This window comes from Meleagris gallopavo, chromosome 9 (genome assembly GCF_000146605.3).
Source record: "Meleagris gallopavo isolate NT-WF06-2002-E0010 breed Aviagen turkey brand Nicholas breeding stock chromosome 9, Turkey_5.1, whole genome shotgun sequence".
Taxonomy (NCBI): domain Eukaryota; kingdom Metazoa; phylum Chordata; class Aves; order Galliformes; family Phasianidae; genus Meleagris; species Meleagris gallopavo.
In genome coordinates this window covers 12,455,686-12,481,183 of record NC_015019.2, presented here as the reverse complement: position 1 = coordinate 12,481,183, position 25,498 = coordinate 12,455,686, and the positions used below count along the sequence as shown (strand labels likewise).

The window sequence follows — 25,498 nt, the reverse complement described above, 5'->3', positions numbered from 1 at the left end:
GGCTGGCAGGAGCCCAGCGTGCGGCTTGGGGTCACATCTTACAGCCGCTGCTCTGCCCTCACTTATCTGCTTTTGCCTCGTCATTCTGTCTCAGGCATTTCGTTTGCACATGCAGATGTAATCTCTGCAGAAGTCAAAAAGAGTAAATGAAGTCTTTTAGGAATCAAACCTTGATTCTTGGCATGTACAGATACCTGAAAATCGGTGCTCAGGACTTCCTTTCTTGTCCAAGTTCTGAACACCATGTGTTGCTGTTTTAGCAGTTGCAGGCATGCAAATAGTAGCCACGCGGTTTTAATTTTTGATCTTTATCTTTAGTTGTGCTCAGGGCTGGAAACAGTGTGGGGTGATGTATTTAAATGGGGGCTTTAAGAAAGAAGGGGACAGACTCGTTAGCAGGGTCTCTTGTAATTGGACAAGGGGAAATGGTTTCAAACTAAAAGAAGGGAGATTTAGACTGGATATAAGAAAGAGATTTTTTACAATAAGAGCAGTGAGGCACTGGCACAGATTGCCCAGAGAGGTGGTGGGACCGCATCACTGGAGACACTCAAGGTCAGGCTGGATGGGCTCTGAGCACCTGATGGAGCTGTAGGTGTCCCTGCTCATTGCAGAGATGTTGGACTGGTGACCTTTAGGGCTCCCTTCCAACTCAAGCAATTCTATTATTCTTTGTCCTGAGGTAGCTCATAGTACTGGGATTGGAACTTCAGCCACTGATGTGGGCAACAGCTGACACTCCAGAGGGGACTGTGGTTCTGTGCCAGGTTGGTGGTTGCTGCACCAGTGAGAGCAAGAACCTGGGATAAAAACTTGTATGCAGTCTTTGCGTTGGAGTTTGCTCTTTTCTTGAGCAAATTAGGAAGGCTATGTAGCTATTACAACATGGATTGCAGGAGGGAACAAAGCAGTGTTTATGAAAAGCTGATGTGCATTTCAGAGGCTGATTTGCAACAAGTGAAAGGAAATACTAAAGTTTTCTAGGCATCTTGATGGTCTGTAATGCGGTGCACAGTGACACAGCAAATATTTTGTTTCTTTTCATTTACACTTTCATGTGTTAAAGAGCTTGCAGATCAGAATTGTTATTAGCACGGTTTTGAGAAAAGCTACTTTTGTTAGCCAAGGCTGTGATCCTCCATCACTTCCAGCTTGGTGAGATCTGAGTGAAAGCTCAGCCCAGGAAAGGGCTGTCAGTCAATGAGTTGTTCAGCAAGGTGACCTTTTGCTCCTTCTGTAAGATCACTGTGGCCACCACAGCCATATCTTTTTTATTCAGTTTGGACAGTGACCCACCAGAAGGCCACTGGTGTTGGTAGGCGCTGTGCAGCACAGACAGCTGCTTGCTCCAGGTAATTCTGCTAGCAGGGACTGTCAGGATTGCAGCCAAGAGAGGAGGGGTTGTGAAATGTCTATTAGTAGGGGTGATAGAAATGGTTGTGTGTCATTATAGGGCATCCGTCTTTCCATCTCTGCTGACTGAACAGAGACAGAGCAGTTTCTCATTTTTATTTATGCTCATGCAGAACTGAGTGGGGCATGGCTTACTGTGATGGATCGAGGCTAGCAGGAAGAGGCTGATAAGGGCACACCTAAAGGTGCAGGTTGGGCAGGTGCTGGAAGAACCTGCTAATCTGGTCAGCAGCAGGGCACCATATATGCAAAATATATATATCTATTTTATTACAAGGGAACAAGCATAGGTAACAGTGATTGAAACATCTTGTGGGTGTCATTTGTGAGTAAACAAAGAATTGTTAGGGACACTTTCAGTGTGAGACTTTTCTTGTCTGCTGTGTTGAAATGGAACTGTTTGTTGTTGTTTTTTTTTCTAAAACAAGCATATTTAAAATTAGAAACATCATTTGGCACAAACATTCCTGAGATTCCTATTTGCTCTGTAAACATATGTTTTTTTCTTTTTCAGTGACTCTCAGCAACCCTGCAGAAAAAGGTATGCGTGTTCTGTCTTCGTGTAAAAACAAACAAACAAACAAAAAAACCCCAACAAACCATGAATGTTGCAGTTACAGTGCCAAACAGAGCACCCAGCAATGGTTTTCAAGTTTAAAATGCTTTTGTAGTGTTCCCTGCCTGTAGTTGCACATCATTGTGCTGTAACTTCAGTATGCAGTGGGAGGTGCCCCTGTTCAGTCTCAGTATACGAACAACGACATGAAAAGGCTGCAATCCCTCCCTTTCACTCTTTTTTGTTTTCACTTGAGAGATGTCCCAGTATTTGAAATAGTCATAGAGGAACTTTGAAAGGCACGGTGTTAATGATCATCCAGCAGAAAGCAGTCATTGCCAGGTATAGTCGCACATCTCCAGGCCAGCTTCCTGTGACGGGTGCTATGCTGCTTGATCGACACCACTAAACAGTTGCAAGATTTCTCTTCTTAAATATTGATTTAAATCAACTGAGCTCCATCTGCGTGTGGGATGAGGATTGCATCTCAGAGTAATGAGCTGTCGTTGATTCGTGAGATCAGTTCCACATCCCAGCACGTCACTGTGAGAAACTCTCAAAGCTGTCTTTGGCCTTTGTATACAAATTGCATTTTCAGTCAGTCTGTGTAGCTGGAAGTGCTTGCATGTAGACTTCTCTTTTTAGATGTAGTTGTTTTCAATCTTAATTTGCTAGAATTTGAAGGTTAAGTGAAGGAGATAAAATGGAGATGATGTGATTATATAGCATGTCTAACTAAAACTGTCTTCTAACTGATGTGTTTTAGTTAGCCTTCAGTATTAAAGAAATAATTGAACAGTTTGTGTAGCTGAAGGATTGCTCTACTTTGACTTTCTGCACCACCCTATGCCTCGGGCATCCAAAGGCTTTGCAATCAAGTTTGTATATTAAGATAAGATTGCTTGGGGTCATGCTGGGTTCCACGTTTCATCCAGCAGCCTACTGTGCTTTCTCAGTAATCACAAGATTACTCCTCCTTACTTTGAGGGGTGCTTTCCTGTTTTGTTTTATTATATCAACTGTGGCAAATCTAAAGAATGTTAATAAGAGATCTGATTTTTCTGATGATGAAAAGCTCTGCTAGAGTTTTTTTCAAATGTCCTAGGTGGTGAAAAATACATCACATGGGGGAGCATTGCACTGCAGTAATAGTTCTGTGGTTGGAAGCGTGTTCCATGCAGCCAAACCCCAGACCTGGAGATTCTGTGCTGCTCAGCAGCAGCCAGGTCTGCTGTGCCCTGCAGGGTGATCTCCCGTTCCTCTTTCATCTCTTGTTCCTCATTCATACAAGTGGCTTGGGTGAAGATGGGGAAGTGTGTGTGTTGGGTAATTCCTAGCTACAGCTGCAGCTCCCTGAAATTCTGCTGTCCTCCTGACCCTAAGGTTTAGCTGTGTTCTAATACTGGCTGCTAGTAGAAATCTTCCTTGTTTCCCCATTTTTCTGTCACTGTTGTGAAAGATTGGAATTATGCCCATCATAAGCAAAACTTTTGCGAAGTCACTGTTCTACTCTTGTTTTTTTTTGTTTTGTTTTGTTTTTTGTTTTAGTGGCCTATCTTATAATATTCCATATTCTCTTTGTGCTCTTTGTGTGGACATATTGGAAGTCTATTTTTACTCTCCCGGTTCAGCCAGGCAAAAAGGTAAGAATCTCAGCACTTCCCGTTCATTGCAGAGTGAAAGCAGGATGCTAAAGAAAAATCAAAAATCCTTCAGTCAAATTGAGCTGCACAACTGGTTGGTTTTGCTGAGGAGATGGAAAGGGACCTAAAGTGACCTGAAGACCTAGTCCTTTACTGTTCTGAGAATCCTTTGACAACCCACAGAGCATGATTTAAATCAGACACGGTTATTACCGTGTCTGTTCTATTACTGCTCTGTTACTAGAGCAATAGAATAGGGTGCTGTTTGTGCAGCACTTCCAATATACGTCACTGTAATCCAATCCAAATCACAAGAATGTAATTCCAGTGTTAGCAATAGGAAACTATAGGTGGGGACGGGTTCTTGCTCATAAGGAGAGTGCTTAAGATGTCCTTTTCACTGTTATTAATGTTATTCATGAAAAAAGGTAGTCTGAAGCAGCAGCAGTGGTAGCAGTTCCGAATGTGTTGTTTTGTGATCTTAATTTCACTTCTCCAATTCTTTTGGGTGCATTGCGCAGTGTGCTGCCTGCCTGTCCATCCCTTATTTCTCACATCTTTTCCCATTAGAGTAATCTTGTTAGAAGAAGTGGGAGATAAAATGTTTCTAGTCTTGCCTGTATTTGAGAAACTGTCTCCACTCCCCATGAGTAACTGCTTCTCTCATGACTTCTGCTTCCAGTACCACATGTCCTACGCTGACAAAGAACGCTATGAAAATGAAGAAAGGCCTGAGGTGCAGAGGCAAATTCTTGCTGAAATTGCGAGGAAGCTGCCAGTGTACACGAGAACGGGGAGCGGAGGTCAGCAAAGCAGAGAGCTCTGTTTCTCTGAATCTAATCAAGCAGACTAAAGTAGCATATGCTAGCAGTCCAGACTATACGGTCAGCCTGATGCCACCGCATACACTGCATGGTTCTTGTGCTCAGAATTTTGTGTCTTATCTGTCAGGTTTTATGTTTGGGAAAACAAAAAGATTTTAAGACTGCAGTGCATCTTCATTGGAGTAGTGTGTTCTGGCTTTGAGCAGCAATACGCTGCCCTTTGTATTTACAATTCAGCAGCCTACTTGCGTTGTCTTAGTTTAGTAGTAGTAATAATAGCATAACACCAAAATCTGTAGTGATTTTTACTTAAGATGGAGTCTAGCTTAGAGATTCAGGGTGTAAGGTCCAAAAATCCATTCATGGAATTGTTCTGTGATGAAGTGCATATTGCACTCCTTTCAGAGCTTCAGGGAAATCCATGTTCAGGTTGGAGGCTCTGACCTATTTGCTTCTGGCAAACAAGCCAAAGAATTCTGAAGTAAAGAACTGCAGTTATCAAAACTGAATGTATTTAAAGTCTGGGTAAATCTAGAAGCTAGGTGGAGGTGTGTACAGTTTTCTTTTATCGCTTTTATGCTGATCATAAGCTTTACAGTGAGGGTTGTTCCCTACGTCTGCAAGTCTCTATAAGAAGTATGAGCATTGCTTATCTAATTATGACCTGCAGATGTACTCATCTTTTAAAATGTTAAAGGAAAGAACATGCATATTCTGAAAAAGAGCTGAGTATTAATATGCAAAAAAAATAAACAAAAAACCACATATGAAAAAACCCCACTTATATTGTTTGGTATTAATGTGTCTTTAATTTCAGGTATTCGATTCTGTGATAGATGCCAGCTAATAAAACCAGATCGTTGCCACCATTGTTCTGTTTGTGCTATGTAAGTTAATGGGTTGTTTTTCACTGACGTTATGTGAGTTGTGAATAACAAAACTGTGTGGGTTGGAAGTGACCTCTAGAGATCATCATGTCCAACCTCCCTGCAAAGCAGGCTTCCTACAGCACAGGAAAAGTGAAGTTGTTCACACACTTTTTGATCATAAGGATTCCTCTATTCCAGCTCCAGTCAGCAGTGTATGTGCACTAGCATGTGTCCCTTAATTGTTTGCAATTCCCACACCTACAAATTTGTGAGCATTAAATTTATAGAAAGCCTAATATCTAGTGAAAGATTAACTGATTGCCTATAGCAGGTCAAAATAAAGTGTGATTTTCACTTTTTATCACGTTGGGCCTTTTCATGTGGTGTTTGGCAGAAGTTTTAAGTGCCGTAGGGCAGAAACCATCCTCACTGTTTTATCGTGCAGAACACCAAAGTCACCTTTAGATCTTGAAAAAGTAATCAATGTCCCATCTTAAAATGACACCGACTTTAAAAAACATCAATGAGGGAGTATCATCTTGAGCTTGGGTCATGTGGAAACCTGACCCATCCCAGAAATTCAAAACATCTCACAGCCTTTTGCTGGCAAATCATTACCAAACACAACTCATCAGTTTTTCTTTTTTGCCCTCGTGCAGGTGTGTCTTAAAAATGGATCATCACTGCCCATGGTATGTTCCAGATCGTGGTTTGTAATTTTCTGGAAAAGGAGGCTATTTAAATCCATTTCTTTCATAGAATGGTTTCTGTGTGTCTCGTTCACTTTGTACCATGTACCTCTACACTGGGAGACTTATAAAATATGAAATGTATGTTATTTTTGAAAGACAAATCATTCATGTTCTCTCTCTTAACTGTGTGTAAAAGACAGTTACATAGATGTAATTTAAAATCCAACTGCCAATTCTGTCTTACTGTTCAAACTGTAAAGGAACTTCAACTTAGCCTTTAGTTTTGGTGATATAATTGTTTGAGCATGCAGTTGGTGGTTGCTTTCAGTAGTATTTGCCTGGTTTGTTGCTGAATTGATGCCTGCCCACTTGTGCATGGCAAAGTTTGTGTAGAATGATGCATGGATACGTGACATTTATACTTTTTGAGAATTGCTGCCACTAAATTTCTTAAACTCGTTTTTTATAGAGAAAGGGAAATCTCAGAAATGAAAAGTAATGCAGGCAGTTCCCCACCTGAACATCTGCAATATTCTTAAAATTAGAGGGTTTTTAGAACCTAACTTGTGAGATAAATGCCTCCTATCTTTTCTGCACTCCCTCGCTGTTTGTTAGAGTTGCCCTGTGCTTGGAGAATTATAATGAAGTTTGTTTGGTTTGTGTTATATGTAACCAAACAAGAAGTGAATCTGGCTCCTGAGCTTTGCACACCAATAAAAGGTAACAGAAACCCCAGATCTGATTACCTCTGCAACCAAGAAACAGACATGAGTAATTAGGAACCGCCTCTGTGACAAATTCACCAGTGGTACCAACTTTAAGTAAGATTTCAAAAATATGAACTGTGCTTTTACTTGGCAGAACAAATTTTCAAGTGAAAAGCTGACAGGTTTCAGCTGTTTCATTTCAACACTAAGGGGAGCTATTTATTAATGAAATTGTGTTGTATAATTAGAGGCTTAATAACCTCCATCCTGCCCAGTGTAGTATTCATTGTGTTACAACTGTGTGCTGTATATATCCTGATTCCAACTCTGCTTTTCTTCTCTAGGGTGAATAACTGCATTGGATTCTCTAACTACAAATTCTTTCTACTCTTCTTAGCCTATTCTTTGTTGTATTGCTTGTATATTGCTGCAACAGTCTTCAAGTATTTCATTAAGTATTGGACAGTAAGTCATGGGATCTGTTTTGTTTTTTTTTTTGTATCTTTTGAGTCTGGTGGGATTTAGTGACTCTTACTACTATTTTGCTTTCAGTCAAAGGAGGGGCTGTCTTAGTTCCATATGTGGGTTTTTTTGTTTTTCTTCTGCAGCCCTTATTTGAGTTTAACTTTCAGTATGTCTGAAATGCACGAAGAAAATCATCTTCAGGAATTTCTCGTTGTAGAGTTAGCTTCTGGAGAAAGAAGTTATTTTCTTTTCTTATACAAATGTGTTCAAACATACGCATCTCAAATTCTTTTGAAATTTATCACAAGTTTATTTGCTTAGAAAATTCAAATGTCATTCAGAAGAAGACACATTTCACTGAATGAGAGCTCAGGATTGCTATCTATAAAAATATTCTGGTGGTTTTTCAACATACATTGGGATGTATCATCAGATATACCACCAAAGTCAGAGGTGTTGCACAGGATAAGCACAGCTTGAATTGGGTTAGACTAACCTTAGACATGAATGTGGTTAATTTTCCCACCCAAATCACAGTACAGCTGTTGTTGGCTGGCCAGGCCTCCTCATTTTAAAATATAAGCAAAAAGCAAAAGCCATTAACAACAGATTTCTCCTAGATATGGAAAGAGTTATCTTCTAGGTAGAAATTCTTAGCTGTCAACATTCCATGTTTCTTAAGTGGTTGCAAGAATACCTCCTGTGTATTTCTGTCTTATTCCAGGAAGCCATTAATTGTGGGTGGGTGGTTTTCTTTTATGTTGTTTCCTGAACTGCCTGGGCATATTTCTTTCCACAATGTGTGTATTGTTGTTTTAAGGATTAGGCCCATTGCCCTTAGGGGAAGAGCAAATAAAGAGGTGCAGAGTGCAGAGCCTGGAGTTGCTACGGTACTGCTTACTGTAACTGATGGCTTTCAGACTTTCGAAGAATATCAGTCCTCTGCTCTGATCCCAAAGTATAATGTCCTGGCACTGATCTGTACATGTATACTGAACAATGTCAAAAAAAGTTCATTTTCTAATTCCCGTATTACTCTTTCCTTAATATAAAGTTGGCTGAAATAAAGCATGCTTCTTATGCAGTTATCAGTTATCATTTATATGCAAGCAATGCCAGCTGGCAGCTCCAAAAGAGACTGCCCTTGCATCTCTAGACTTTTTGCTTCAATGTCCCCTGTGCTGCTAACCCTGTATGGCACTGTTTAAGTAACTTAACTTTGCTGTGCATTAACTTAGCAATTTCTGGTTTTTAAACAGCTAATCACTTACATAAAGTGCCTCCTGTGATACTCATAAGGCACTAGCAGAAATTATTATTAATGCTAAGAAAGACGCAGAGTCTTCAACTCCCTAGCTGCATATGTGTGTTGTACATAAGCTCAGAAGTAATTTTTTTCACCTTTGGGATACTCACAGCCCATCTGTAGGTGTATGCTTATGAAAATCTCTGGCACTTTACTCTTCTAACATAGAAGGAAATTGATCCTGCTTTCAGGATCCTGCTTGGTTTTTGACTTTTCCAAACCATATCTACTCAGATCTAACTTTACTTGATTGCTACAGCTGTGGAAAAGCTCAGGCTTTTGGCCATCCCCTATATTGGAAGTGGTGCAGTATTTAATGTGTGCACAGGACATTCAGCAAAATGGAAATGAGACTTCAGGAGCTTGTCCCTGCCTATTGCACTGTGGACACAGAACGTTCTGGTGCCCAGGTGGGAAGCTGACTGTACTGACTCTGTCACATACAAAAGCAAAACACCACTCTTTCAGCTTTGGTTACAGAAGGGGAAATGAATGGGATCATTTCTCCATTGTCTCTTTGTGCTCTTTATAGTAAGGTGCAACTTTTTTTAACCTAAATTTGATAGAACAAAATAGGAGTTTTAGAGGATAGCTTCACTAGGAACAAAGAATGTTCAGCTTTTATTTGTTCTTATCACTTGTTCTGTGCTGGTCTTTTTTTGTTGTTTTTTTTTCTAGGGCGAACTGACTAATGGACGTTCCAAATTTCATATCCTTTTCCTTCTCTTTCTGGCGGTTATGTTCTTTGTTAGCCTCATGTTTCTGTTTGGCTACCATTGCTGGCTCGTCAGTAGGAACAGATCTACTTTAGGTAAGGCTCTGTGTCTTCTTTAGGTGAGATGCAATATTACGTGCTGCTATATGAAGGGAGAGGGGGAAAAGAACACACATTTTTGGTCTATTTCTGTATATTCCTGCTGTCTTATAGAAGGGAGGAAGATTTAGGGCACTGGAACAATACTATAGAAATTTGTCACTGCAAATAAGCTGTGTTTTTAACTGGTGTGACAAAAGTTTTATAAGGGAAATTAGAGCCTTAAAATACAAGTGTCTAATTACAGAAATGTTATGCATGTGCATAACTACATTTGCTGTGAAATGAGTGTGGATTTTCAGGAGTAATGGTTGCTTATGCTCATGTGCTGGAGTGCATTCTAAGAGAGCCAAGTAAGGTTGGGAAAAACAATGTCCATCCTCGCTGACAAAGAAATTAGGACTGTAAAATTACACCAATGAAACAAAGGTCTCGACCAGCAATGATTTTATTGAATGATTTCTTTTTCTTTCCTCAGCTAAGTCTTTTATTTCTTAAACATTTTTGGATGAAGTTCTGTAAGAAAACACAGAGACAAGAGTTTAAGCAAATATTCAGATTTTGTATAATTATTAACTTCTAAACTCATTTTGAGGGGCACTGAAGCTCATCCAGCCCAAAACATCAGACCTCTGCAGCAGCTTAGAAGGCAGATAAAATTTTCTAGTGCACTCTAGATTCGCCTCCCCCCTTTTCCTTTTACTAATTTTGTTTCTCATCATAACAGAGGGTCTGTCTGCATATGGTTGTTCCCAGTGCTTGTTCATTATATCGTTAATGAATGAGTCAATTTAAATCTCCAGTGCCACTTCTGAAATGTGCATTTAAGACCAACCTACTTAATTCTGCATGTTTTTATTTAGAAATTTCTACCCAGAGAAGTTCAGCAAGTTTCATGCAAAGATCTTTTAACTCTCCTCTGTAGATCAGTCTGTTTGATTATTTCATACAGTTCTTGTGCAGGACCAAATTCCTACCTTCAGTTTGAAAGTCTTTACAGTCTTGCAAAAAACAAGCCCTTTGTATCTTTGTAATGCTGGTTTGTAATCTGGCAAATCCTGCTCCCTTTAAGTGGCTGCAGTGTGTACAATCTGTTTCAGTGTATTTGGCATTGATTTTCTTTTTTTTTTCCTCTGAAATTATATCTATGTGTAGAGGCTTTCTCAACACCAGTATTTCAGAATGGCCCAGATAAAAATGGATTCAATCTTGGCTTTGTAAAGAATCTTCAGCAAGTGTTTGGAGAAGAAAAAAAGCTGTGGTTACTACCTATTGCCTCCAGGTAAGGAATAATAAAGTCCGTGCAAAAAGTTGATACAAGGGATTGACTTCTAAATCTCTAATACAGCCTTGTGTATGATGGCAGTGATTTTGTAGCTTGGCTGCTCTTGCACATTGCTGTAAAAACACCAGCAAGCACAGTCTGTGCTAATCCTGTACATGAGAAGTCTGGAAGTGAAAGCTTTCTACCAGGTAAATGCACTGCACAAGGTGTTTGATCTTTCTGGACTCCTGTGACTTGTGGATAGATGTTCATTTAGAGATGCTGATTTCTTTGTCCTTCAGCCTCCTATAACTAAAACAGTTTATGCTGTTTAATTTAGGGGAAGATGTTTTTTGGCACTTAATAGACCCGTAGTAAAGTATACTCAAATTCCTTTAGTTATTGGACACAATGTAAAGTAACTATAACTACTGAGCACAGCAAGTCACAACTTTATCAAGTAGTGGTGTGTAAGTTTAAGACCCGGTTGCATCCCAATGGCCATCTGTTTTTTGTAGTCAGTGAGAAAAGATCAGCAAAGGAAACCTTTCCAATAATGAAAAACATTGACATGCAAGTCAGAGGCACATTACCAGTGAGTATAGTAATTCTGGAGAGAACATCCAGCTAATTTAGCTTGGGTGAAGGAAAAGATCTGGTGGTTTCATCAGAAGAGAAAGGCACTTCAGCGAGCTTGTAGCTCTTCTAGGCTGCTGGAATGTGGGTGTTGTGGAATGGAGAAGAGCAAACTGTAACATCTGTTTTTCAACTTTTCTTGTTTACACTACATGAATTTGAATTTCAATCATTTGCTTGATATCCACACTTGTGAACGCATAGTTTGTAAAGTGCAACAAAAACAACTTTTGCAATTTTAGAATTTTGCAGAGGGTATTTCTTTCCATGTTATGTACAGGTAAGTCTCACTTTTCCTTCAGTAACATTTAACTAACATTGGGAATATTTTCTACTTGGCGTCATTTGAACATGGAAGTGTAATTTCTGCCCTGAAGAGTCTATGATATAAATGGATAAGATGGGTATCATTGTTCCTTAAACATAGATGTTTTCCTCAGTCTCCCTTCACTTCTAGCTAGCCACAAGTTAATGTTTTTCCTTTATGTCTGAGGAAGTTAGGCATGTAAATTCTGCTGAAATCATTTCTTTTGGACTGCAGGTTTTAACTTTCAGTCTCTGAAGAGTTTGCAGGAATTCAGGTTTGAAACTGCTCACTGGTGATATTTGGTATCTCAGTTGCCACAAAAAATAAATACAGCGTTTTTCAAAACTTCATAGCATATTAAGAAAATATCAGATGTTTGGGCAAAAGAAAACTTTGTTTGCAGATGAAAGGGTAGAAATTATAATCCTTGAGAATTGCTTGCTATTGTTTACAGCATCTTTCTTTTGCTATCTTTTGCTGTCTTTTGCTATGCAGCCAGGGTGATGGACATTTTTTTCCAATGAGAGCTTTGTGTGAAGCTCAGAATCCTCTTCTATCAAACGAAGAGCAGTGGGAAGATGACGGAATAGATGAGGAGCCTCATGGTAAGGTAGCCCTAAAGGAAATGAGTTGTGTCTTGACCTCAATGACTAATGCATGAATAACAACAGCTAATCAAATGAAAAAAAAAGCATTGGCTAAATCATTAGGTGTCTCTGACCTGACTAATGAATACAGACTAAAAATAAGCCCTATTTTGAAGCCAGTTCCTTTCTTTTAATGTAGTTGTAGCTTTTTACTTACAATTAAATGTACTCAGAGGTTGTTACTCAGCTATTGCAGACAGGAATTGAAATCTCCACAGAGTGTATTTACGTGTAAATGCTGTTGTATGCAGCATGGTTACTGTAGGCATGAGGTTATTTCTACAAAAACGAAAAGACCAGTAAGTATTTTATGTGCATTTATCCACTGGAAGTTTGAGTATGCACACAAGCACTCGAATGTGGTTTTACATTCAGCTACTTCATACTTTGTTTGTTCACCCTTAGTACAGTAGTATAGAAATTCATTTGGTGTTGATGCTATAACATCTGTGGGTTAGACAGTACCTAGCTATGTGCTACATCATCGTCATAAAATAAACATATGCTGAAAGCAATTCTAGGTGAGCTGGCTTGTTTATACAATAGATTTGATCTGTTTCCAAAATGGTTATGTACATTTTACCCTATGAATATCCTATTAGGAAAAGGACCTTATATGTGAATCCATTCTTTGATTTTTGCTAGATACATTCAAAAGTACTTTAATGACTTATTACAGTTCTCTGATCGATCACTATTCTCTGCTTGAACTTGAGGTGATGTTTGTTTTTTTTTTTAACATATTTATCATCAAACCTTTGGTCTTTGGAGAATACAATATGTATCAGAATATCAGGGTTAATGTTGGAGACAAGAGTTCAAAATCCTGCCATCAAGTTAAGCAAGAGCTTGTGTTTAGTTATTTTTTTAAGGACCAAGGATGCCATCCAGATTTATAGTAACAATAACACTGTCAGCAACTCTACTGCACCATTATAGTAAATACAAGAAGAAACTGTAAGGAAGAAAGGAACAGACTCTTTAGCAAGGTCTGTTATGATAGAACATGGGGAAATGGTTTCAAACTAGAAGTGGGGAGATTTAGGTTGGATGTAAGGAAGAAGTTTTTTACAATCAGTGGTGAGGGACTGGCACAGATTGCCCAGAGAGGTGGTGGTGCCCCATCCCTGGAGACACTCAGGTCAGGCTGGGTGGGCTCTGACACCTGATGGAGCTGTAGGTGTCCCTGCTCATTGCAAGGGGTTGGACCAGCTGGCCTTTAGGGCTCCCTTCCAACTCAAATGATTCTGTTAGACAATTAGATACTCTTAAAAGAAATATCATTCTTTTCATTTTTACAGAATGGTGAAAGTATGGCTGATTTTAAGTTTACTGTAATTAGCACATCAAGCAAGTGTATTTTTTGAACCAGATACTGCTGCTGTACTGTTCAGAGACACTGTTTCCATGTCGTTTTATTGCTTCAGAATGGTTTTCAGAAACTTTGCAGTAACATTCCTTTTCATGGTATATACTTTAATGATACAAACACAACGTATGTGTAGGAAACCGTGAAGAAACCAACATTCTTGGTTAAAAGGGGAAACAAGAATTTTCCACGAACTTTTTGTACACATGTGTGAAATACTGTGTGACGAGCTATTTAATCCAAGCAGCATGGTATTTGCACTTCAGTCTCTGGTTAGGTCTTACTGACAACTGTTCTTTCTAGTTACTCCACTGCAAAATAAACCACCTATGGTTTTTCCAAGGCACGCTGCATAAACTGCTGGGAAAATGTACTCTCCAGGATTTTGTGACTAGAATTAAAGAGATTTATTTCAGTTTTATTTCAGATAAACTGCTTTAATTAGTTAGTGTTTGTGTGCTAGAAAACTATCTGTTCTTCCTGTTTTGTTCAATATATTTTGGCAGTGATAAGGTAACACAATTTGACTGCAAAAATAACAGAATATGGTATCTCTGTGTATTACATATGATGCTTAAAATTTCCTTTAGAAATTAATCTGAAGCTCTTCCAAGTTTTACAAAGTATAAAAACTCTCTGAATAAAAAAAATCCATAACTATGAACATGTTTGACAGTGATATGAACTTTGGCCAAGTCAGATCCCAGAATCTGGGCTTGGAGCTTAGATGAAGTTCCACATCTTGTAGTGCTTGTGAAATAGCTGGTCTTTGTCAGTGTAAAAAATGATTTGCAATTTTATTCCAAGAACCTGTAAAAGTGTATCAGTGGTAGAATTAGAACTTCTTACTGTCTTACAAAAGCCAACCTGAGACAGTACAGACATAAAAGTGAAAAAATGAGCTGAGCACACATTCTTGAACGGATGGCTAGCTCTTAGTGTATGGACATTGGTTCACAACTGGATGCTGCTGTGGGTCTGGGAGCAGCTTGCAGCAGAAAGGCAGCATTCAGCTTGGCCATGATTCAGCATCACAAGCACAGTGAGGAACATGAGCTTTCAACAAAAAGCTTGGTAGCAGACAGGGATGCCCAAATCTTGCACTCTGTAGGTTCTGTGTCTCTCATGACACCCAGATAGGGTCACAATTAATTCAGTAACAACACATGTGAAATTTTTTTTTATTTGTTTTCAAATACAACTCTTGGAGCATTTTCTTTGGACTGTTCTGTTCTGCTTGTGCAGATAACAAACATTTGCTTGTCATTTTTATCATTATAAAAGATGCTTTTGGGGAGGGAGAGATGTATAAGGAAAGGTACCAGGTTGGTTCTTTTTCCTGCCACCTGGATGTTCATCACCTAGACAAAGCAGGAGCTGAGTAAACACATAAGTTCAGATATGGGAGCTGCAACTGTTTAGTCTGGAGAAGAAGAGGCTCAGGATAGACCAAAAGAGTGGTCAGGTGCTAGAATGAGTTGCCTAAGAAGGTGGTTGAGTCACCATCCCTGGAGGTGCTCAAGAAATGATTAGATATTGTACTAAAGGACATGGTTCAGAAGTGAAATACTGGAGGTAGGTAGACCGGATGATCTTAGAGGTCTTTTCCAACCTTGGTGATTCTATGATTGTGCAATTTCAGTCCTGCAGTCTTAGGAGATTGCACTGCCAGCTGCATCAGGATCAGAATAATAACTAACTGTTCTCTTGTATTTCAGTGGAGTCTGTCTCCTGGAGTTCCATCTCTAATTGCTTATGCAACTGTTATGTAGTAGGAGAAGAGAAGATTATCCTCATCAGTCCCTCACTCCAGGCTCATGCAGAAGGGAGAGTGAACTGCCATAGAATTAATGATAAGGGTGGAGTGCAGAAGTTTGGTTGAGCACCTGTGTTGTTCTTCTCCCCAGTTGCATTATTGCACTATCTTGTTTCCACTCTAGTTATTTTGTGTCTGCATAAAGATGTTTTAAAATCAGGTCACATAGATACCAGGTTGATGAACATAAGGGGACGTGGAGATTCTTGAGGAGCAAAAAACCCAGCTAAAAGCAAGGAGGTGAGGCAGCTTCATCTTGGGCTATTTTCATACAGTGGCTTAGGTTGGAGGGGACCTTATTGATTGTCTAGATCCAACCCACGGGCTGGTTGCCCCCCACCAGATCAGGCTGCCTGGGGTCCCATCCAACCTAGAACATCTCCAGGGATGGGTCATCCAGAATTCTCTGAGCAGCCAATGCCAGGGCCTCACCACCCTCTGAGTAAACTTTTTTTTCCTGTCATCTAATCTAAATCTCCACTCTTTTAGTTTAAAGCCATTGCCTCTTGTCCTGTTTCTGTAAGACCATGTAAAAAGTTGATCCTTCTCCTGCTTATTAACTCTCTTAAAGTACTGGAATGAGGTCTTCCTAGAGCCTTCTCCAGACTGAATAAGCCCAAATCCCTCAAGCTTTCCTTGAAGAAGAAATGCTCCAGCCCTTTGATCATCTTCGTGGCCCTCCTCTGAACCCATTCCAGCAGCTCTACATCTTTATTTTTCTGGGGGCTTCAGATCTGGATGCCGTACTCAAGATGGTGCCTCCCAAGGGCACAGTTTTCTCAGTCATTTTATCCACAAGGTTGTCCTTTTTTAAATATTAGTGTCCTTACAATTTGGGTTTCTGTTACATATACATTGACTTGCTAAGGTTTTTAGTCTTTCATTTAGATGGAAAAAGTATTGTGGGGAAGTTTTGTTTTTTTTTTTCATTTCTTAGTGAGAGACTGAAAACACCTCCTTCCGAAGACATGGTAAATTGATTTTTTTTAACAGATTTATTAATGCTTATCTCTTATTCACAGGCATCTGTTTAATCTGTCTAGCCAGAGAGCTACCCCAAATCATATGCTGGCAGCTTATAAGGTTATCATATTTTTTCAAAGAATTCATCTATAATACATTTGACGTGTTGGTTGAGGACATGGATGTGTCAGTACTGTGAATGCTTGCACTCTTTGTCTTGTGAAGCTCAGGATAGCACAGCCATTTCTGTACATTTATAGCAACATCTGATCTCTTAGAGTGATTAATAATTTAATAATATGTTTCATTTTAACTTGTACAAAAGGCTTCAATGTGAATCAAATCTTTCCCAAATTGTTCTCTCTTCAAAAATTTGTCATCTGTACTAAGTTACATGTTTCCAGCAGAAGTCAACATATCCTAAGCAATAGGTGGAAGCTGATGATCTCTCTTGATGCGATGAAGCTTCAGGTGTCTAAAGGCATCTGCTTTGAATTTCAATTCAAATTGGTAAGAGCCTAATTAAAGGAGCAACATGTCCTGAGATACCAGCTGATTTGGCATAGCAGTCCTTTGAGCAGAGAAGTCATCTGTTGTGATTGTAAGGATTATATTTCTGTCCATCGAGAAATTTTAAAAGCTGTAGATGTTGGAAGAGAGCAGAGATGGCTCAGGCAATAAAGCAGTGCATTGTGCGACACAATAAACCGAGACAAAAGGCTGGATTTGCATCTCTGGGTTTCAGGCGTGATTTAAACATCTAAACTGTGTCTGGCAGAAGATGAACATGAAGCAAAGCTAAACCCTGTGTCAGTGACTGCATTCTAATTTTAAATCACGAAGGGGTACCTGGGGAGGAATCTGCATCAGTTTAACCAAATTCGTGGGTAAATGTATTTAGCAAAACCAATATGGTTTAAGCAGTCAGGGGAACAACTCTAAAAATGTACATGTGGGAATTAGATCTTTTTCCTACAGGTGCTGCATGTTTTCAGGGTTTTGTTGGGTACCTTTTAGTTTTGTTTGGGTGATTTTTCTGTTTGTTTGGGTTTTGTTGGTCTTTTGCCTTGCTTTTTTTTGATTAGGCAGTTTGTTTCACTTAACCATGCAGGTGGGGAAAGGCACAAGACGATAATTTCCCTCATTCTCAGGCAGGCTGTGAAGATAGATCTACATATAGATTACATATAGATTTGCATACAGATTTCTTGGGGATTATTGTGCATTAATTCTGGTCAAAATACAGTTCTGCAGTAGAGCAAAATGTAATTATTGCCTGCAATTAGCAGGATGCTATTTCCAGTAAACATGAAGTAGGAGCTGCTTTCAGACCAATGCTATTTCAAACGGTATACAAGAAGTTGCGGACTGCTATTAGATTGACCCTAAGCTGCTGCTTTACCAGATTAACCATGCCTGACTGCCTCCATCTCTCTCTATAAGTTTATAGTAGAAATTTCTGTTCTGCCTTCTTGTGGCTGACATCTGATCTGAACTACTTTCAGGTTTTCAATTGATTTGAACTGCCTTCATTTTTTTATTCTGCAAGTGAAAATGTTTAGGAATAAAATATCGTGAACGTGTGGTATATTCCATATATTTGTATATTGCTATGAATTAGTGTATTGTTGTGTATTTCTACCACTTGTGTACTAATGCAACTGTATTTGGAGAACATGATTTCCTGGTTCATTAAGCTCTCGTGCCCTCACTCCTTTCTGACAGAAGGGTTTGGGGAGAATGCACTGTAGAAGGAAATGATGTTTTTTTCTCACCACTGCTTTTTTTTCTTTTTGGTAAGGCATCAGCAAATGAAGTGCTCTAAGCTTAAGAGTGTTCAGATTACATCTCACACAGTAGAAGTAAAGCAATATAATTTTCTAATCAGAATGGTCTGAAATGTTCCATTAAAATGGAAAGATTTTTATTTGTCATAGCAGCCTTACAATTTGTGATATGGTTATGAAATAGATGAAGCTAATAAGAAAGTAATCTCTCTTAAAAAACAAATATATTTGTAGTGAGAAAAACAGATTTACTTATCTAACTACTTTGTCTTTCATTGTCTAGATTCTGGTGAAGCTGCATCCCTTGCCATAGAAAGGGAGACATAGCGGTTTGAAAATGGCAGCAGTAGAAAGCTTGTTCAGAAAGGTTAGTATTTGTTATTTTCAAAACAGCTGCTCTGCAGGGAATCTGGTAGGTAACCTTGAACAGATTTTTATTTTAGCAGTCACCTAGCTCTCATGACACTTGACAGTCATTTAACACTCCAAAGGCTTTGGTGCATCTGTGTGTGCAGTGGAGGGGCAGATGCCCCTTTGCCACAGTATCATGTTGATGCAACCATGCATGGTAGTATTTCACCAATATGTTCAGAAATACGTTGTTTAAGAGAACCTAAAAGAAAATAGTGGCTGCCTTGTAGCCCTGGGCTGTATGTTTGAATGTTTTGCACAAGAGCCAAAAGCAGTTTGTAAGGGAAGATACAAACCCTGCAGCTCCTATGGTAAATGCAGCAGGAAATATTCTTTCCCCTAAGCTGTTCAGTTACAAGAATGGGAGTCTGTTCTGTGTTTCGTGAAAGGTGTGGGAAGGTGGAGATACAATCTTGAAAGAAACAGAGGTTGAGAATAGCCACACTGTGTGCTCCATGTGCTTGGGACTAAATGAAAGTAGCTTGTAATGCCCACATCAGCCATTATTCTATTTGTTTTTCTTCATTCTTAAGAAACTTGGATACAAAGACAGATTATCTGGTTTGTAGAAGGTGTTGCTGCCAGAGCATTAACACAGAACAATAATTTGTTCTGACTTTCAAAGCAGTGGGGAAGTATCCTTAATATGTACTCCTGCATTAAGCTGCAGATAGTGTCCTATTTGGTCTCCATGAGGTATTTTCACAGTAGAGTACTGCTGACCAAGATTCACTGGGTATCTTCTACTGTCCCTCTTGCAGGAGGTGGAGTAGTTAGGTAGAACTTTCTTGTCTACTTGCTCTGGATGTTAAATAACTCGGCGTTGTATGTTAAAGCTGTGTAATCCACTGCTTAGTTCTGCATATCAGTAGAACACTTTAGGATTTTTACAAATGGGCTTCTTGCACATTGCAGATGCAATTCCATTTTTTGCCACTGAGAAAAAAAAATAAGTGTTTCTTCTGTAGGTAGTCATTGAGAACTATATATTGCCATTCCACTCAGAGTGAAAAAGTAGCATTTTTCCTGAGATTCTGCATGGCTTTAAAATGATGCTGAAAGTTGGGATTAGAAGACACATACTTTTCATCAAATCAGTGTTTACATTGCGTGTTTTTCTTCATTTACATTTCAGCTTCCCTCTCAGGAGTCAACATCCCTTCTCTCTGCATGGACTTCAGTTTTGAGAGGCAGAAGTGGATCTTCAAGATGTAAAAGCATCTAGAAGTATCATTTGATTGGAATCTGCATTCTAGAGTGCTTCTCCAGAAATCCTGCTATCCAGATGTTTCAAGGCTTTATAAGTTTAAGTTATGGAGTGAACAGAACAGTTTTACAGAGTGACTCTGGCCAATCTTCTTTGGCCTGCTCTCTTTATTTTATAAATAATATATATTTTTATTCAAAATAAGTTAAAAAAAAAAATATTGATGCGAGTGCGTTTCCAAAGGCCTTTTCGTTTTGCAAGCATCAGGGACTTGATTTCTGAAAATTCTTCCAAGCCATAATATTCTTGGGGATGGTATTTACACTGAGACTGATGCTCTAACCTCCTCAGCCAGGTGGCGTTTTCTAATATGTTTAAAGTTCCACTCAGTGAGATACAGATTCACTTAAATTTGGCACTAAATTGATAGTTGATACATTTGTGTTGAAAGAAAAAGCACTGAGCGTGTATATATACATGTGCAGCTGTGTATGAAAACAGAACAATCACGTTGCCAGTATCAAGATTCAAGAATATTGTGGCCACAGATGCTTTTTTTTCTGGGGCAGTGTAAATATCTTACAGTTTGAGTTACAGTGCCCCTCAATCCTACTTAGAGTTACCTAAAGTGCAAACAGGAATTTTAGGCAGCACAATGTGCATTAATTCCTAGGGCTAAAAGGACAGTGTTTGCATGGTAATTAGAGCATTATCAACTCATCCCCGGGCCCGTGTTCCATGGAAAATCTTCTTTGTAAAGTCAGAAAGGAAGATGCAGATTTGAAGCACACGAGTTGGAAATGTGTGCTGAATGTTTAGCTCCCACAGTCACGCTTGGAGTGTCCATTCCACAAAGGTGATTTCAGCCCCATATCACTGAAGGGACTTTTGATGTACTGAATTATCTCATACTTCTTCCTCAGTAGATGTATTGACTGATATTTAAAAGGTTTTTAAGCACCAAGAGGTGATTAGATTCTTTATTTTGCTCCATTTGCAATTAGAGGAATGTATTGTTATTCTTACTGTGTGGAATGGAACTGAGAATTTGCTGGCAGGATTATATGTATTTTTCTAGATCCAAGTCACTATTTTATCTGCATGATTCAGAGCTGGCAACTCCATCTCTCGTGTTTGAACGAGGTGCATGTTTGCTGAATTGGTATACTACTTTTAAGATCGTTTGTTAGCATTTTCTATCCTCGTTTTCTGTTTGTTCATCAGCCCCTCTATGTCTGCTTTAACTACAGAAGCAGTTGTCATGAGAAATCATCTGATTTAAGTATCTGTTGGTGACAAAGGCCTTGGCTGCAGATTAAGACTCTTCTCTGTTTCCTCTGTCGTGCTACCAGTGGAAGTATGTCAGTGACACAGAAGAGACGTGTGGAGATGTTTTGTTGATGAGTAGACGTTTAACTGCAGGATATAAACCGTGCCCTTTGGACATGGTGGTTTATGCATCAGACTGTACTTAGGAGTAGCACAGGCAGTAGACTCAGCAAAACGTGCTACTGCTGAGGCTTAGTTCTCAGAAATTAGAGTGAGTTCTCCCTGTCTAACTTATTCTCCTTTCTCTTCAGAGTTCTATGGAACGCTCTTGGAGTGTTCCTACTTTGGCTGCTTTGGTTGGGTGGCTCTGTCACCAGGTGGCTCTTGACCACTGAAACTATTTTTCTTGTTAAATCTCAACCTGCATTTCTCGTGAATGAATCTCGTGCTCAGTTTTAAGCTGTAAAAGGCAGCACTAGAATTGATCACATCGTTTCTGGTAAAATGTATTCTGGAGGTGGATCATGAGAAGGAGATGCCAGTTATTTGCTGTAGGAAGTGCGTAGGGAATTAGCACCATTACTTGTGTATTTGTGCCTTTAAAACTCTAAGTTCCTTGTATATAAAAGCAGGAGGGTAAATTGCTGACTGTTCCATTCTGCCAGCTGAAGTGTGTTTTTCAGATAGGAATATCAAAGCTGTGTGAAGCTGTGTGGATTTACAAGGGTTTTCTGAGCAAGATCTTGTGTCCTTTTGGGGTTTGGTTCTGTTCACAGCCATGTCATTATTTTAATGCTGTTTCTCTGCCAAGCAAAGCATCAGAAGAGCTACCTAAAAGAACTGCAGGCTGCATCCCCACTTATTGTCTAGATGCACACTGTTCATTAATTAGTAAGTAAAATCCACTTTTGTCTCGTGGTTATTATTAGAACAGATAAATTTATGATAATGCAGCTATCCAGTTCAGATTTAGAAGCAGCTTTAAAAGTTTCTAACTACTTAAATGATGCTTTGGCATCTGTCTCTATCTTATTCTTATTAAATAGAATTGCTCATAGTTAGTTATGGCAAATTCTCCTTTTTCTTAAAAGCAGCTCAGATGCACAAACACTCATGCAGGTAAAAGTGATAAACAGTGTGGTGACTCAGAGCCACTCCAGTATCTGCACCAGTCAGGTTTTTGAATGTTTCAGGATGGAATGTGAAACTGAAGGAGAAAAAACCCTGGTGTGTCTGAGTGACTGAACAAACTCCATTTTGTTCTCTTCTGCTTAATTGAAAGAGATATACTTACTCTCTGCTAATTGCATTGTGTGTGCTGAATTCCAGGGCAGTCAGTGCTGTGCTTTAACCTGGCAGCAGCTCAGCACCACAGAGCCACTCGCTCACACCCTCCCAGTGGGATGGGGACAGAATTGCAAGAAAAACCAACCGAACAAAAAACAACAAAAAAACAAAGGAGAACTCATGGGTTGAGATACAAATTATATATACTAAGAAAAGAAAGAGGAAAAAAGCATGATAGTAATGATAATTATATATCATCAGCCTCTGAGCAGCAGCTGCCCACTCAGCCGATTCCCAATTTTTCAAGGTTTTTTTCCACATGATGCTATATGATATGGAATATCCATTTGGCTACTTGAGATCAGCTGTCACGGTTCTGTCCCCTCGCTGTCAGGACAGTTCGAGAAGTAGAGAAACTGGAAGGTCCTTAGCTCTATGCAACAGTGCTCAGCAGCAACTAAACATCAGTGTTCTATCAGCATTGCTTTTCTCCTAAAGCCAAACACTGCATCGTGGCAGACACTACGAAGGAAAAGTCAGCTCTGTCCCCACTGATAGCAGAACAGTTGGGCAGGCTCCTCTGCCTCCCAAGGTCAAAGCTGATGCAGAAAGCTGCAGTGAGAAGTCTGGGAGGTGTTCACCAAAGCTGTAAGTGAACAGCTGGATCCCTGGGGGAAAAGCTGTTTTTCCAGGTACAGCTGCTGAGATCTGTTTGCTCCATGCATTATTGCAGCTGATGCTTCAAACGTCACTGCAGATGACCTAATAAGGAGAACACTGTTTTTTTCACTTGACATTTTTGGCCTTTAAGAAACCTGTTAGTTAGAGATCTGGGCAGCATAAAAGCAGTGATTTTGACTGCATCTCCTGCTACCTATGACTTTAAAGCTGGGTTCCTATTTAGTTTATTATTTAGCTTTGTTTTCTTAGATTCTGTACTAAAGTTGCATACAAAGAATGTAGTATATGCAGGTTCTGCCAGGTCTGCTGGGAAAGAAATGCTTCAGGCTGTCTGCAGGCACTGCTGCAGGTAATAGAACAGCTGAAGCATTCAGCTGAGTGCACGTTAGTTTTTTTAACATGCACATACCTCTTTGATGGGTAAAATGCATTTCCACTTTCACTGGTATGCGGGCTCGGTCTGTGTGATACACTGTGGAAGAGGTCCGAAGTAACTTCTGTCCTCAGTGGATATCAGACTGCCAGGAATTGTAGAAGCATCTGTCTGTGGAGAACAATTTCGCTGGCCTAGCTTCATGTAGCCAAGGGAAATGGGAGTGCACTCTGTGTTGCCAGCAGGCTGCAGGCACAGCAGTGCTTGGTGCACGTCAGGCTTTGGGCTGCCTGCTGCGCTGCCTGCCGGTACTGTCTGCATTGCTTGGTGGGAATGTGGGAGCTGGAATACAGCCACCAGAAGTTGTAATTCCACCAGCCGTCATCAGCTAGCAATGTGAGTGGCTGGAGTGAGATCCCATGTCTCAGTATCATGCACATGGAGTGTCTCTGAAGGTGTTGAACACCACAGTGAGCTTTGTAGGCTTCAATCAGAGCACAATAGTGTGAGAATTCAGCCTGTGGATGGCATACCTTGCCTCTGGCCTTTCGTGGTCTCTATTTAAGCATTTTACAAATGCTTCCTATAATGGTGGTGTGAGAGCATTTCCAAGTGGATGCCATCGTGTGAAAGAAAGAATTCTCTTGCTGGATTGTACTGTCGTACCTGCTGCCCTGTCTTATCCCTGTTCTCTTAGGCTAACACTCCAAAATAATTCACTACTAACAACCACCTCCTCACCTCTCCCGTTTCTCCCATTTACATTCAGGTAGGCTATACTCTTAGAGAAGGCATCATATTGATGCCTCTGCGCATTGTATTGTGCAAAGTCCTATCTTTGGTTGGTGAGTGCTGTCCAAGGAATTAGGACTGTAGTAAGCATCACTGCACCTTTTTTCTCTTGCTGAATCGGAACAGTGTTTTTAGAGTAGAAGATGATTGTATTCCTCTTAATAAGGAGTAGTACTGTATGTTTAGTAGGCTGTACTAGTGCATGTAGTGCACTGTAGCTGATGGGGCCCGGGAAGCTTTTTAATAGCACTACAGCAATGAATGTTTACTTCCTGCAACGAGCCAGAAATGTGATTCAGCAAAATCTGTAAGAGCTGTAGTTTTTATATTCTGTATGCTGGACAGAAAGCACAACTTAGTAGTTAGTTAGTTACAAGTTAGTTACAAAACTTAATGTGTAAACTCTGTAACATAATATGAATGTAAAATGTCAGGGAAAAGTAGAAACTAACCTTTTCTTCCCTGTAGTTAGATATAAAGGAAGATGCGTTGCAATGCTTTCAGGGACCAGCTGCCTCCGATGCAGTCGATAAGCCAGCAGCACAGATTTGCTGTTTGCATAGCTGGCTCAATCATGAGAGTGTTGAATTAGCAGGCTAAGGAGGTACTGTTGATGTTGTTTAATAAGCCAGAATTAATTAACTCAGAGTCACATTTTCATTTCCGTGACTCTTTTGGTACAAAGTTTCAAAATTGATCCATACTACTTGAAAATAGCTTGATTTTATTGATATTTTTCCAATTCTGTCAGCTTCTGTTTTGTTACAGAGCACTTGTTCCAAGCCATCAATTAAAGCATCTCCATGGTAGAGTGGCTTTTTCATTAAAATAACGGCCTGTCAAACAGTTGGGCTGTGATGTGCATGTCCAGGCTGTGGCATTATGATGTACCCTTCCTGCTTAATGCTTATTTCCTTTTCTGGTAATTAACATTGAGAATCGTGCCTGCCCTTAGTTTTGTTCTTGCTCTACTTTTCCTCTTTTCTCTTTTGCTCTTCCTCCTGAATATGGAGTTGCAATATCTCAGCTGTTCATGCGGTTTTGTTTGGATACTAACAAGGGGAGTAGGTGTCACTTTAAACAGCTGGGCCATGTATTTTATTTGTAATAATCTTCATGTTTGTCAGGGACTGATTTGTGATTCCTTTTGTTCAGCTTGCTTTGCTCAGAGCAACTTTCTGCACTGCTTTGCTGTTTCCTAAAAATCTTTGTTTTCTAGCTTCAGTTTGAATTGTAAACCATGTGAAGTAAAATGTAAGTTTACTTTTCAAGTATGAGCACATAAGCTGGTTATGCCTTCATGCTGCTTGAAATATGTATTTTTTCTGCATAAGGTTTTAAGATTTACAGCAGTATTTGCTAAAGCTTTAGTGAATAACAAGCACTGTTTTATTAAAAAA

The 25,498-nt window shown here is 39.6% G+C and overlaps 1 protein-coding gene across 1 annotated transcript; it reads left to right on the top strand.

Moving 5' to 3' along the window:
- The first annotated feature begins 563 nt into the window (after nucleotides 1-563).
- ZDHHC15 (zinc finger DHHC-type palmitoyltransferase 15) lies at nucleotides 564-25,498 on the top strand. The gene is made up of 11 exons (XM_031554679.1): nucleotides 564-1,954; nucleotides 3,518-3,612; nucleotides 4,295-4,415; nucleotides 5,254-5,323; nucleotides 5,965-5,997; nucleotides 7,049-7,169; nucleotides 9,154-9,286; nucleotides 10,445-10,571; nucleotides 11,992-12,101; nucleotides 18,362-18,445; nucleotides 19,625-25,498. The coding sequence occupies exons 1-10, from the start codon at nucleotides 1,909-1,911 to the stop codon at nucleotides 18,403-18,405; spliced, it is 900 nt and encodes a 299-aa protein (XP_031410539.1). The 5' UTR covers nucleotides 564-1,908; the 3' UTR covers nucleotides 18,406-18,445; nucleotides 19,625-25,498.